Source organism: Staurois parvus, unplaced genomic scaffold (genome assembly GCF_062004578.1).
Source record: "Staurois parvus isolate SC_StPar_1 unplaced genomic scaffold, SC_StPar_1.0 ptg000203l, whole genome shotgun sequence".
In the NCBI taxonomy this organism is placed as follows: domain Eukaryota; kingdom Metazoa; phylum Chordata; class Amphibia; order Anura; family Ranidae; genus Staurois; species Staurois parvus.
Window position 1 is genome coordinate 397793 of NW_028317999.1, and position 15254 is coordinate 413046.

General features: G+C 40.4%; 1 protein-coding gene across 5 annotated transcripts in view; it reads right to left on the reverse strand.

Annotated features, from left to right (window-relative positions):
• Positions 1-15254, reverse strand: part of MAPRE2 (microtubule associated protein RP/EB family member 2) — a 239535-nt gene that overhangs the window by 133718 nt on the left and 90563 nt on the right. Inside the window, exon 1 of one of the 5 annotated variants that reach the window (XM_089678314.1) lies at positions 10444-10900. The exons of 3 other annotated variants lie outside the window; for them this stretch is intronic. In XM_089678314.1, the coding sequence (XP_089534440.1) occupies positions 10444-10562 (119 nt within the window). In that variant the 5' untranslated portion in view covers positions 10563-10900. Of the gene's footprint in view, positions 1-10443; positions 10901-15254 lie in introns of those variants that run through there. One more of the 5 variants, XM_089678315.1, reaches the window with a different exon arrangement.

Here is a 15254-nt window from a genome sequence, read left to right on the forward strand (position 1 = left end):
AACTCTGTCTATCAAAGCAAATCGCTCAACTCGAAACAGACCAATCTCATATGTGGCGAGATACAAAGTAACCAATCAAAGTAATCTTTGGCTCCTGTCTCTTTGCATAGAAAGATATTTTTCAAAATTTCTTCTGATCTCATTTAATTGGATGCAATAAAAATACTTTTTTAGAAGCATGTGTTTCTTGTTCCTTACTTAGAAAATAAAGATGGAAATGGCTCTCTTTTGTTCCAGCAACTGAGCAGATTTCAACAGGGTCAACACCTTGTTTAAACTGTAGATTCTGGCTCTTGTTTGCAAATCATTAACTTGGTCAGCAGCTAGTAGGTAATATCCTGGAACACTGAGCAGCAAGTAGAGGAAAGTCTAGTAACTGGATATGTAAAAGACAGATATAGTACAGATCCAGCTATAGGGTGTCATCATAGCTGAAACCAAGCTATTCTCAATGTTTCATCAGATCTACATAGTCTGTTGTATGTTTTTTTTTTTTTTTTTTTTTTTAAAGAATTGCTCATTTTGATGTGATGGGGCCATGGAGACATGAGAGAAAAGGTAAGTAAATGGTGTGATCAGGACAACTGCTTTTACCAAAGCAGCCAATATGGTCTAATCTATGGTAAACTGCAGTGTAAAAGAAGTAAAAATGTACATTTATAGAAATCAGACCAGAATAAGAGGTACAAATGTTAAAGAAATAAAAACAGAATACTTCAAAGTCAATTCCACAGATATCTAATATATCAGAAATGGGTGAATGGCAACTCATTAAACCTAAGTTCTAGGTAGCTGTAGGAATAAAAATTAGCATAGCTCTCTATTAATTCATACATCCTTAACTGTATTTTTTAACCAGTTTAAATAAAATTCCACCTCTGACCATTTCTTCTATGACCAGAAATGAATAGATACAACATGGATAGAGAAGATAATCCAGTTGTGTAGGCCGATTCTTTGGAGCAGTGAAGGAATACCTCTTATACCCCATGTGTAATGAAAGCCATCTAAGGTACAATGGAGGTTTCCTTCAGTCTTATCACAACCACATTTACCTGTACATCCAATGATCACCCCATCAAGCTTTATTTTTGACCTATACAAGCTGTGATACTGGGCCAATTGCCCATAACATTACCAAGAAGATAACTGAATGAAAACATTCAAGGAATAAACTACAAAAGGGTTACACAAAATGAATGGAATATGTGCTGGTAGACCTTGTAACACAAGATCATTATAAGGCACCATGTACACTGGCTTAAAAATAGCTGCTCCTTGAAGAGCTTAGCATTTTGCCTGTAGAAGCAACTATGTTATCCTAGATTGTAAGCTCTAACGAGCAGGGCCCTCGGTTTCCTCTAGTATCAAATTGTACTGTAACTGTAATGTCTACCTTCATTTTGTAAAGCGCTGCGCAAACTGTTGGTGCTATATAAATCCTGTATAATAATAATGTGTTCATGTCTAGAGGCATTTTTTAACCTCAGCGTTTAGAGGCAGAAAAAAAAATCCTTCTGTTTTGCGTTTTTGAGAGTTTTTCTGGCAGAAAAAAAAACCCCTCTAAAAACGCTTCTGAATGCTGGTACCAATAAAATGCTCAAAATGTGTGTTTTTTTCTGCCAAGAGCACTGGAGTTTTTTTAAGCTAGTGTGCATGGAGCCTCAGTGCGTTAATCCAGAACAGTCATTATGGGAATTCAAACTGTCATCTGGTACAGACAGGACAACATAGTTTTGCAATGGCATGCAAAATGCAATTCATAGCACAATTAACATTTTGTGTCAGATGATAAAACTGGTCTTCTGCAGACCAAAATAACTGAGATTTTCACACTTCTTCGAAGTAGAATAATATATCTATATGAAAAAATGGAAGAGTTAGGGCTCAATCACATGGGCGTATCCAAACTACATCCACATAACACGCAGGATCTTGCTGGTAGAGGCTTGCAGAAAAATTCCCTGTATGCATGTAAGGTTTGTGCAATGGTAACAAGACCCTAGCATACAGAGATCCTACTGGCTGCCAGCGCTGCTCCTGGCCAACATGTCAATACAAACAATGTGTAATCAGCGTCGTCTGCACCACAGATTACACACTGTTTGCCTGAATGAGTTGCTTATGTGCTGATACTGACACATAGCCCAGGAGCAGCAGCAGCGGCCAATAGGGATCCTGTAGGCTGCCCACTGGGCGCATATTGTGTTAGCAGAAAACGGCCCCAGAAGCAGCTGTGTATTATTTTTGTTTATGTGGTTATACTCCACAGAACATTTCCTTTGCTATACAAGGCTGTGTTAATGGGCCCGTAGACAAGTTTACAGCTGCGTACAAAACTTGTATAATGCATCTGTGTAAATGAGGCATTAGGACAGATGAAATAATTTGTACAATTGTATTTAAAGTGTTACTAAACCCACAACAGTAAAATTAGTCTGTATATGCAGTAAAGTATGCTCGTTATACTCACTGTGGAACCTAATGGGTTAATCATCTGCATTGTGTAAAAAGGCTGTTTGATTCTGACTTCTCTGATCCTCCCCTTCTTCCAGTATCCCCTCTTATCTCCTGATAAGACATATCATGTGGAGACACTGAACATGCTCAGTTTGGTGTATATTGCTAGAGAAGAGTTTTTTTTTCTTGGGAGAGTGCATGTGATCAGCACAGGGCCAATCAGCACTGTCCAGACAGAGGTCAGGGGTTCTGCATCCTCCTAGAGCAGAAAGAAAACTCCTCCTTCAATCTTTAACCAGTGCTCTGCTGGACACTGATAGTAGTCACAAGACTGCTCTAACTGCTGATGAGAAAACGTATTTAGTAGTTTATATTTATTAAAATAATTGCATTTCCATGTTCTGTGTACTGTGGGAGACCAGATAGAGTGAATGCAGGGTCCTGGGTTTAGTAACACTTTAATTGTATTGTCCCACCTGATACTATGAACTTCTTGTATCATTTTAATCTGATTATGCATTCAAAACATATCATTTAGGCTGACTTATAAAGACTTATCTCTTTACTGCTCAAGGCAACCAGTCATATTTTATTATATTACTCGTGTACTGCAGGTTAGGAAATAGAAGCAATCCTGATTGCCATTGTAACACAGAGTATTTTCTTTCCTCTCTTCTTATAATGCCCCCCATATCACAAGACTAGGAAAATTTACTTGTAAAAGATGCTTAAACCCAGCACAGGTTCCCAGGTAATAAAAGCTTCCCCGCCCACACTTGCTGCTTATTTACTAAAATAAACCAAGCGTGCCGATTATGCTTCGGTGCTTGGCAGAAAAAGAAAAGAACCACGAAACATCTGCGCTTTCTGCCAAGAACTGGGAAAGCAAATATGCACATAAAAATCCTTGGTGTGTCTAGCATCATTTCACTATGATATTTGTATATTAAGCTGTCTAGCCAGCAGGATACATGACATGCATGCAGACACTACAGTTGACAAGATGGCCACAAGATGTACAGAAAGAACTCTTCACTCCACGTAATTTTAAAAACTAGACTTTATGCCATGTACAGTAAATCTGCAGAAATTCACATTTACTGCGTGTGAAAATTGGGATTTCAGGAAAATGAAATGTCATAGATCATTGGCTTTGATAAGATTGGCATGAATTCATATTGGCTGGAAAAAAATGGCTGAATTGCATACGTGAGCTGAACCATACAACAAAACCTAGTTTCCCATAGTAATAGGGGGCCACAAAAAGGAATGCGTTAGGCAGGGATTCGTCTACTGGTCAGTTCTAATACTGGCTATAAAATCCCACAATGATACAAATTTTCATGACTCTTCTCCACCAGACAACACGGCTAGCATTTTATGAATAATTGACAAAATTAAGCCTGTGGTGTGGGGCCTGCACTGTCCAACACAGAGCTCTGTTGCAGAGCTGCAGAGAGAATTTCAAGTGGTTCTAAAGGAAATTAAAAAAAAAATGAAAACAACATATTATACTTACTTGCTCTGTGCTATGGTATTGCATAGAATGGCACATAACCCCCTCTTCTGGGGTCCCCTCTCTGGTGGGTCTTGGCTCCTCCTCTTCTGTGTCTGCCCCAACAGCAAGCTGCACTCGCTCCTGAGCTGGGCTGTGTGCATTCATGGCCACACAGTGCGGCTCAGCCCCAGCCTGTCCCCCACTCACAGCCAATAGCTCCCACTGCTCCCACTGTAATGAGGCGAGAGCAAAGAGAGGGAAGTGAAGACCGTCAGCCGGGCACAGTGCTGGACCAATGTAGGTAAGTGTTGGGGAGGGGGGGGGGGTGCAAACATGTGGCAAAATGTTTTTTACTTTAATGCAGGGAATGCATTAAGTAAAAGAGTAAAAAATGTTTTAGCTTTAAAATCACTTTCATGAGTATAGGAGGTCAGTCACATGAGTTTGACAGGTCATGTGACCAAATTTGTTATCAGGCAGGTAATTCATATTTGTAAAAACACACGTCTGTGCTCTATAAATGTGCAGTGTTGTTTTTTTTTTTTTAATATTTTTTTTAAATAAAGTAAATGTGTCATGGGCAAACCAAACTAAATTATGGCTTCAATTCAACATTTAAGAGCTGCCAGTCTATGGTTTACAATCATATTTGGCCTTAGAATATTATTAATAGACAACAAAAGCCATTCCGTACAAAACTGTTAAAGCTGTGAAGGTAATTTAAATAAAACTAGTACATACTAAAGTACTAGTTCTAGATTGAGAATTTGACGGTGGATATGAATTGGTTGCTTTTGATAATTCTGCTATATTTGCACAGCCTTTTAAAATAACAAAAAACAAGCCTATATGCATCTAAAAAGGTAGGACTATAGCTGTGCAATACAGAATGCACTGGGCTTTGCACCCCCCTTAACATGTATAGATGTTTCAAGGGCAATCTTCACAACAGTTTTATTACTCCACACAGTGCAATCACTGCACAGATAAAAAGCTTCCCAGAGATAATAAAATGTGCCACTAAGGTTATCCATTAGAACAAGATAATCACCAATTCACACAGCGAATAAAATAAATTGTTACCCCATTGTTTACATGGGTGGCTGAGGGGCAGTAAAAACAGGTGGTTTAGCTGAAGTTTATGCCACCTTACCTCCTCCTGAATGCTAAGCTGCAAGTTAACATTGCCAGTGAAAATTATACCATACATTCAAGTGCAAGTGAATGGGCCTCAACCCCTTTGCAACAACATGTAATGCATGCAGTCGTGCTGTGGACGTTCAATGGTTAACATAGGCAGTGATATCGTTTGCACATTATGAGCTTCTCACAGTGTGCATTGGAACTTGCAGCATGTCAGATAGAAACTACCTAATTTTCTAGATACAGTCATCCAGCATCATCTAGCCTTTAACTCCCCCCTCTTTTACATTTAGAAGATTTCAGTTCTTTCAAACATAGAGGCTTAGCAACATTACATAGGGCAGTCTACATGCAAATGGCCTAGAAAGGCCCATTCCTATACAACATACCATGTCCATTAGTGACACAATGTGGCCCCATCTCTCCATACCCACAGAGAAAATAACAAATTTGTATAGCTAAACAAAATTAAAAATGCAATATCTGTGCATGTACTGTATTATCTTTTCTTCTCTCAGTATTGTAACATAAGACATACCAGGTCAATAAATCCCCACATCAATATTGTCAGTGAGGGAACTGCATGGATCCCGCCTTGATATGCTTCATATATACCCCTCATAGGTATCATGTTGGGTACAAGCATGACACTGACATGTGTATAGTGCTTTATCGGACACCCCATTACTGCTTACATTCTTAGGGTTATGTCACACAGGAGCAGCTGTCAAATAAATTTACCTTCAATTATTACTAGCACAAATTATTCTATCGCTGCCCTATGCATTTCTAAAAATGAATGGTTAGCACGGGAGCAGAAACATAGAGACTTATCACTGGTTCAGGTAGGATAAGCAACTCCACTGTACAAGATAAGCAGAATCAGCCCATGTAACATGGACCTTTCTAGCTCAAGTGCAAATGTGAGGTTTTCTTGGGGAATCAATCTGAGTGTACAAGTTTATAGTTGTAAGCCAAGGAGTTGCATCATTGCTTGACCTACTGAACCAGTCCAACAAAGCCATTACTCTCCAGCAATACTACTGCATATACAGAAATAAGCCATAGGCATATAAGCACACTGTCCTTGTATCTCCTGGTTGTAAAACAGAAACAAGTACATGTGTGGCCCTCAACTAAAGGTGGCCTTAAAGTGAAAGTCAACACTAAGACTACTCTTGCATAAATGGACAGCACCATGTTCCACTTCTGTCTGTGTACCAGATGTCCAACAATCAGCAGTAAAAATTGCCATTCACAAGTGAGACCATCCAGCTCACGGGGTTGCTTAGCACCCCCATACTATGTCTTGTAATTGAAAAGCATGACTAGAAAACACTGTCAAAGATGTAGATAGCATGAGGGGGGCTGAGAAACTCCATGAGTTGCATGGTGTTGCTTGTAAGTGACTTACAGTGCTGAACGCTGGACAACCAGGAGCATGTATAGATGTTAAACATGGAGCTAAAAAATTATCAAGGTATATGTGTTACATGGCTATTTAATGTTCGTAGAGTAATTTTAGGGTGAACTACCACTTTAAGCATACCACTGGTTTGTCCTTGCAGGCAATAAACCCACTGGGCATTTGGAAACTAATCATAACTAGACATCATGGATTTAAAATCAGACTCAAAAGGAAAACTGTATTTAAAGTGGAAGTAAGCTCTTCTGTCCTTTTCAGACAAGAAAACTGCCATCTTATCCTCTGATCTGCAACTGCCATGATGCCAGACATGTGATCAGTTATGACACCATCCATTTGATGGTTTGACAGTATGGTTGAAAGCACAAGTAAAAGTGACAGCATTTCCGGCATGCAGAGAATGTAACAGTTTTTTTAAAACCATTAACTCCATGGGTTTAGTTCTGCTTTCTTAAAGTGGAGCTTTAGTCAGAAAATTAAGTCCTGCTAGATCACTTCATGCTCGTGCCATTTGCAGGTATAGCAAACATATATTGTGAAACTTTAAAAATAAGTGCCTATTCTGTTTAAAACCCAGTAATATACTGGCTCTTAGGTGGCTATGCAGCAACAAAGTTTGGATCTGAAGAAGAGGGGATCACCCCTTGAAACATATCCGCCATTTCCAAGTGTCTTCTTGTACTTGGGACTCGCCCAGTGCCCTAGGTTGCCCAGTACAGTCCATAATGATATGCATGTGTTTCCTGGTGATATTAATATGCATCTGTTTTACTTTTCTAATCACTAAGGTAACGCGCAAAGCTGGTGTTCCCCTTTTTTTCTTGTTTTCTAGTAGCTCTGCTGGGCTTCCCCTCCTGCAAAGTTTTGCCATATTGGAATCATTGAAGATCCTTGGTCCACCTATGCCAGAACTGGTCTCTTGAGAGCAGGAGGTTGTTCTTTCTGAATACTGTCTCACCCTGCTCTTACTCAATTGCTCTCTGTAGAGGCCATTCTGCTGACAGCCTTAAAGCAAAATTAAACCCTCCTACTCTTTACAGCCAAGGAAGCTGCTTCTGTTTGATCTGCAACTGCCATGGTGCTGCACATGTGATCAGTTATGATACCAGTCATTTGATGATTTGACAGTTTGGTTGAGGACACAAGCAAATGTGACAATTAGCAATCCCAGCATTCCAGGAATGTAACTGTTTTCTGAAACCGTCAAATCGATGGGTTTAGTTCCACTTTATGATTTACTGTTGTTCAGGGCTTTAGCAAACTGGCAGCCTCTAGCAAGAAGAAACAAGAGCAATGCTGAAGGCAATTTAGAGCACACATGTATTTTGGTAGAGTAACTAATAATGTGTAATGTATGGTCCTTGCTAAAGAACATTATTTTGTATCAAGTTGGTATGGGTAAAGTTCCGCTTTATGGAAAAACATTACTGTATAATTAACAGCAAAGATCTCCAACAATTATTTCTTACCTTTTTCCAGTTTAAGTTGATTGGCTGTTAATATGTAAATTACCCCATCTCCTATAGTAATCTGTTGTCTATGACTCTTCTGCTTTACAATTAACGGAAGACACGCGGTGTCTTTGCTTGCACCCGCCACTGACAGATATAACATGCTGAAGAGAAGTGGTAATAAATATGTAAGAGGAATGTAAATAAGTGTTTTTCTCCAGAGAAAAGTACCTTGGGGTTTTATTATGTGATCAGTTTAGCGGAGTTCTATAAATAACCAGTAACCCTGCTGTAAAGAAACCATTTCTGGTAACTCTGTTCCTGCAGTGTAATGATTTATTACAAACTCCTATGTGCTTCATAAATCGGCCTTTTTCCCCCAATGTAAACAGTTTTATAATGTAAAACAAATCCAAATATATACATGTGTCAGAAGGTGCAATACCAGCTGTAAAATGCTCTTGGCAAATCTTTGGGGCACCCATAACACATCCAGACTTTAGGTTGTTGCTGTACTTTGATTGGTGACTGACCTAGTTATTACACATTGACATCAAAACATATTTTAGAGAAATGTACTGTATTAATATACAAGGTATATAAGGTATTGCGGAAATGCCTTTTAAATTGGTATTCTTAATTTTTTTCCATGACATCCAAATTACAATTGAGCTGATCTAAACGAAAGGAAAGAAACTGAAAGTGGACGTGGGGGTTGTCCATAGCAACCAATCAGACTCTAGCTTTCATTTTGTAACCTGCACTAGAAAAGGATATTCAACACTAGCAGGCTGTGATTGGTATGACTCCTCTCTCTCCATCCTTTGTACCCAATGGCCCACCATACAGTACCCAAAGGCCCATCATAATTGTTTTTATATTTTTTAAAGCTAATCGCAGATGAAGAAAAAAGCTGCATTGGAAGAGGATGTGAAAATTACATTAACCACCACTTTTGCATTTGTCATGTTAGAATGCCCAGCCCATGTTTTTGTATTAAGCAGTGCATACAAATTAATCCAATTATAGTGGAGGTATTAAGTTGTACATACAGAATTCAATGATAGATGATGTGAATGAACTAATTGCTACTGTACATCCATGCCATTGGAGTCGGTAATGCAAATTTAATGAAAACATACCCTGCAGCGGGCTAAAAGAAGCCTGCTGTCTATAACCCCTTAGAGATTCCACACCACATTAGCAGGCTCACCTTGCTGTGACAACTGCACCAACAGTCAAACAATATGTAGTAAAACAAGACGGCTGTGAGGCCCATCTCCCCTCTGAGAGCTACTGATGTAATTCATTTTTCTTAAACTGGAATTCAAAAGGGCAGCAAAAAAAAAATAAAAAAACATGTACAAATCACATGCATCATGTCTATGTAGGTGATGGTAAATGGAGTGATCGTGGCATAGACAGAACTGGATCTGAAAAGGAGCCAGTGCCCTGGAATAACTAAAGCTGTTTTCATGTAAGGCTATCTTGCAATTATCATTACTATGATAAATTGAAAGGTCCACTGTAAGAAGGGGTTAAGTAAAGCCATGACCCTGTGACCTCTACAATCAGTGCTCCCACCAATGAAGAAGCTCTAGACCTTTACAAAGCCCTATCAATCTGGTGCTTTACCATTGCAGGCTACAGCTTAGCTCAGAAAGGATTCTCTTGTTTTTCTCAGAGCATCTGAGCAGGAACAAGCTGTCTCTGTTTCTGACCGCTTTAATTTCCTTCCGTTCTTCAAATGACTATATCAAGCAAAAGGGAAAAAAAAATGGCTCCACGCTGCCAGTAAGCATAAGACTCATCAAATGTCATCAAATGAAATAAAAATCCAAAAGCCAGCAGGATTATTTAACGCCAATAGTAATCATCACACAAAGCTGAGATTATCAGGGGAAATAAATCCAGGGTTTATTTGTATAAACATGTCTGTCCGTATACATGCAACGACCCATTTAAGAGCAAGCGTGTTGCTGGATCTGTGATTCAAGGCATCACGCTGACCTCAAAAAATGGCTTCTCTGCAATGTTATATAATTGTCGGTGCACATGAACGTCGCAAGGTATAAATTACAGCTGCCTACGTCTAGAGGCTGCTGGGCTCCACGCTAACACCTTGCTTGGTACCGTAAGCAGGCAGCGCTTGCTTTCCAATTACATAACATTCCAGTAACATGAAGGTACCCATATCTAGCACACGCCTGATGAGGAGATTTAAATCCTGCTCTGCTGAAGCAAACGGCTACATGCTTACATGGCGTGGAAAGGGTAAATCTTGGGCTGCTGCAAGGACACAAGCCACACATCGCATACGACGTAAAGCTGATCTAAAAAAGAAATGCATGTTCCAATGGTGGTAAAATAAATCAAATAAATAAATATCAGACACGGCCAGTAATAACAATTAACAATCCTGCTTGGCCTTGCATACAATACACACCAGCCCCCCCCAACATTACCTGTAGGATCTCTCCCCACGTACAGTGTGCTTCCTAAACGGAATGATGCTCCCGTTATCATGGATGATGTCGTTGTTGTTTTCTCCATTTGGGGACAGCGTGTGGGTCGGACCCGGCATTGATGCTGTCCCAGTAAAGAGAGAAGAATGATGCAATAAATCAAGAGGAGAAAAATGCACGGATGATGGAGCTGCTAAGGATTTTTCAGCTTTCGGTGTTGGCCAGTGAGCTCCAGGCAGGCACAGACCCTGCTGCTGCTGCTGCTATGCCACGGATCGCTCTTCCTCCCTCTCTCTCTGTCTACAGCTTGACGTCAAAACAGCCTGAAGCAGCATCCTGGTCACATGACTGGGTCCCTCACCATGGCAACCAGCTAACTCATCAGATCCCTACAATTCGCATACACAGAAGACACACTTGCAGTGTTATTATACCAATAGATCCAAAAACAATAATAACACAGACACAGTAGCAGAAGGCAGAGTGGAAGGCTAGAGGAAAAGGCTACATCTGGCATGCAAAAAGCACCCAGCTACTGATAACCGAGCCCCCCCCCCTTCCTTCTTTCCTCCCATCTCTTTACACACCCCTCCAACTCTTCCTCCTCCTCCCTCTCTGCTGCACCACTGAAAAAAAAAAGCAGCCGAGCCTACTGAACAGCTTTTCCTCTGTCCATTTCCTTTCAGCTCTTTGATATGCAGCTGTGCACACAAAGATCTATTCAGTACCAGGCAAGGCTCGAGCAATGTGCAGCAGGGCTGGGACTGGTTTACATGCAGGGAAAAAGTGCTCACAATCTGTGCAGAACTGCACCCTACAAATGGACACATTCTCAATTATATTACATAATCATCGATCAACATTGCATCCGAAACAACGCAGCGCCCCTTAAAGGAAGAACGCCTTTACAAAAAGTTCTGCTGTATAATATGTCTACATCACATTAATACAAAAATGATGCATGTTGTATCTTCTGGGTATAGGTTTCCTAATTAACACATAATCAGCCCTTAGAAAACTGACATCTTGAAATCTTACATGTCAGATAAATCAGGAAATCAAAGGAAGTTATAAGCAATTAAAATAATTATATCTAAGATATTAATTGTGTTGCTCAGGAAGCACTCTAATAATGACCTTGCATCAGGGCCCTGTGGATTGCATCTGCAAAGCGCTGCACACACTGCTGGCGCTATATTAATCCAGTATCATATTATAACAAGGTTTTGTACCAATCAGGCAAAATAAGCGTTGAATACCAAATGTTTGTATAATCTACAAACTGGTGTGTGCTTTGGCTGTCCCCACCCCCGTCACGGAGTGTCACATGCACTGCAAATCACTATTATAACAAGGGAAATGGAGACATCTGCCTGTCCTAAGGCACTGGGGCTGGTCATGATACACGGCCAGGCCAAGGCCTATTCATACCTTCTGGAGCTTAAGGCCAAATCTTTTGTGCCACCTTTTCATACACCAATCGACTGGCAAGCCTTAGTACCACACCAACATTATTTTCCCTTGCACACGAGCATCCATTTACTGATGTACACTCAGAAACGTGCGACGCCCCGTGTGCAAGGGACCAAAGACCTGATTACTGTTGAGTATAGGCGAGTAAGCTTCATAAGCGTATAGAGTAAAATTCTTCTTCATTGCAAGTATTACAATGTACTTTACACTCTCGTAAACATGACTTATACTGTAGATGTGTATGCAAGTAAATTACTGCACTCAAATGAAACATTTTCTATTTTTGTTTTACTGCTCTGTACTCAAAGCTGTACTACTGATCATTACTCAGCTGTGTGCAATATCCCATAGAGAGCAATGCATCTCATTTCAGATCAGTAAAAAACCCAGCATTCTTTACTCCAGCATGCCAGAGGCCTACCACTTTCTCCATTCCTAAACACTCCCCTCAGACTGCCCATACATTATACCATCTGATTGAGTAATCTCTGTATAATCTCCTTTAGAGTTACCAACACTATGTGATATGGAGATAACCAAAAATGTAAATAATCCATTCAATATGGATTTCTTGGAAATGTATCAGTTACAGGGATGAGACAAACCATTCAGCACTAGCAGGGGTCAGGGATGTTCAATATACAGTTGTGTTCAAAATAACAGCAGTCAGACATCACTAAGAGCACATTGACTGGCCTAAAGAGAAATGGTGCAACATTTTGTGGACTGATGAAAGTAAGGGTGTTCTTTTTGGGTCTAGTGGCCGGAGACAGTTTGTCAGACGACCCCCAAACACTGAATTCAAGCCACAGTACACTGTGAAGACAGTGAAGCATGGTTGCGCAAGCATCATGATATGGGGATGTTTCTCATACTACGGTGTTGGGCCTATTTATCGCATACCAGGGATCATGGATCAGTCTGAATACATCAGAATACATGAAAAGGTCATGCTGCCTTATGCTGAAGAGGAAATCCCCTTGAAATGGGTGTTCCAACAAGACAACGACCCCAAACACACCAGTAAACGTGCAACATCTTGGTTCCAGACCAACAAGATTGACGTTATGGAGTGGCCAGCCCAATCCCCGGATCTTAATCCAATAGAAAACTTGTGGGGTGACATCAAAAATGCAGTTTCTGAGGCAAAACCAAGAAATAGAGAAGAACTGTGGAATGCAGTCCAATCATCCTGGGCTGGAATACCTGTTCACAGGTGCCAGAAGTTGGTTGACTCCATGCAACACAGATGTACAGCAGTTCTCAGAAACAGTGCTTATACAACTAAATATTAATTAAGTGATTCAAAGGAAAGCAAAATCTTCAAACATTTTTCAGTTTATATAGTGAATGTTTGCGTTTGTAAAGAAGAATACAAACACTGCTATTTTTTGAACAGTCTAATATTCACCTTTCTTCAATTTTTTTAGAGGAATACCACAAATATGATATATTTTTCTTCATGTTTTGATTTGGAATAGAATGTGTAGTGTTCCCAATGCATTTGTGTGTATGGAAATGAAAGCTCTTAGAAGGATTTTGAGCTTTATTCACTTTTTTCAACACACTACTATTATTTTGAACACAACTGTATATTGCCGAATGCCCGGGACATGTAGTGCCAGGCACCGAGCAGGTATTTTTTTTTTTTGTAACCTTTAGCCCTGTTGTGGGCAAGCAGCAGGGCTCACCTGTCAGGTGGAAGCATTGGGGTGGCTGCACTACCACCATATTGCTTCTACACAGCCTACTAAAGTACTAGCCTCTGACCTCACCCCCCCACGTGTGAACCTCCCCCCTGCCTGAAACTGGTTCAGCGGGTGCCGGCGGGTAGAGGGGTGGGAGGAGAGTGGACACATCCACTCCCCTCGGCCTGAACCAGAAGTGACGTTATGATGTCACTTCCGGGTCTACATGGACAGATTTCCTGGCCTTCAAGGCTAGGAAAGATTGTAATGCAGTGCAATGTGCACTGCATTACATTCAGTAGAGTATAGGGGAGACATGCAGGGTTTTTTAGACCCTGGATGTTTTGATAAAGAGAACCTGTCAACAAAAAGCATCATGTGATCAGAAAAAAATAAACAAAATAAAAATAAAAATGTAAGTGTAAAAAATTAAAGTTACACCCAAGCACAGTACACCCCCCCCCCTCAATTTTTTTTGAGGCCTCCCCACCCCCACATATACACCAGTACAAATGTAAAAGCACATGCAGGGGCGCCTACACATGAAAACGTAGATTGCGATACATGTTACATATCACCATGCACGCCAGAGTGAGAACAATAATTCTAGCACCAGACCTCCTCCACAATAAATTGATGACCTATAAGATGATTTATAAGTATAGCCTATAGAAAATATAGGGTACTAAAGTTTGTTGCCATTTTACAAGCGCACACAAGTTTAAGGTTTTGACATGTTGGATATCTATTTACTTGGTGCAACCTCATCTTTTATATTTGACCAAAACTGGATAATTGTATTGCTTTTTTGTGGCCTAAAATTAAGTGTATTTTTTTACTGAAATTTGGGTTTCCTAGACCTTTTTGGAAATATCGTGTGACATAAAAAAATTTGAACACTATTTTATTCCCTAGGGTCTCTGCTTTCAGAAAATATATAATGTTTGGGGATTGTGTGTAATCTTTAAGCGTAAAATGATTTTTTTAAACGTGTGCAAAAAATGCATAAAAAGCTCTGGCAGTGAACAGAATATGCCACGGGTTAAACCCACACTCCCCTTTCTTGATGAGCACCCAATCAGTGCTCATTACACCGTTTAAGTCACCATAAAGCCCTTTTTGTTTTTAAAAGCCCCAGACATTCTTAAAAGCACCTCAGATTTAAATACAGTTGTCATGAGGGACAAGTAAATTGGGACACCAATTTAATCCCTGGACAAGTAGTTTCTTTTTTTTTTTTTTTTAATTTCCACACCCCTGAGGGGTGCTTACAATGATCAGCTTTTATTTATGTAAAACCTTTGTCCCAGGAAGAAAAACTTCCGCTTGTTTAATTGAAGTGGTTTTAAAGTCTTCAGTTTTTTCTATGCATGAAGGTAAAAAACCTTCTGTGTGTAGCAGCCCCCCCTAATACTTACCTGAGCCCCATCCCAATCCAGCGATGTCCACAAGAGCCACAGTTCTATCGGGACACTCACTCCTGATTGGCTGAGGCAGCAGCGAGAGCCATTCGCTGTCAATCACAGCCAGTGAGCAAATCAGGAGAGGGAGGGGGCGGGGCCGAACTGAAGCTCTGTGTGTAAATGGACAAGCTGAGCCGTGGCTCAGGAGCACACCTGCTCAGGTGCCACCCGACAGGAGTGCCAGTGG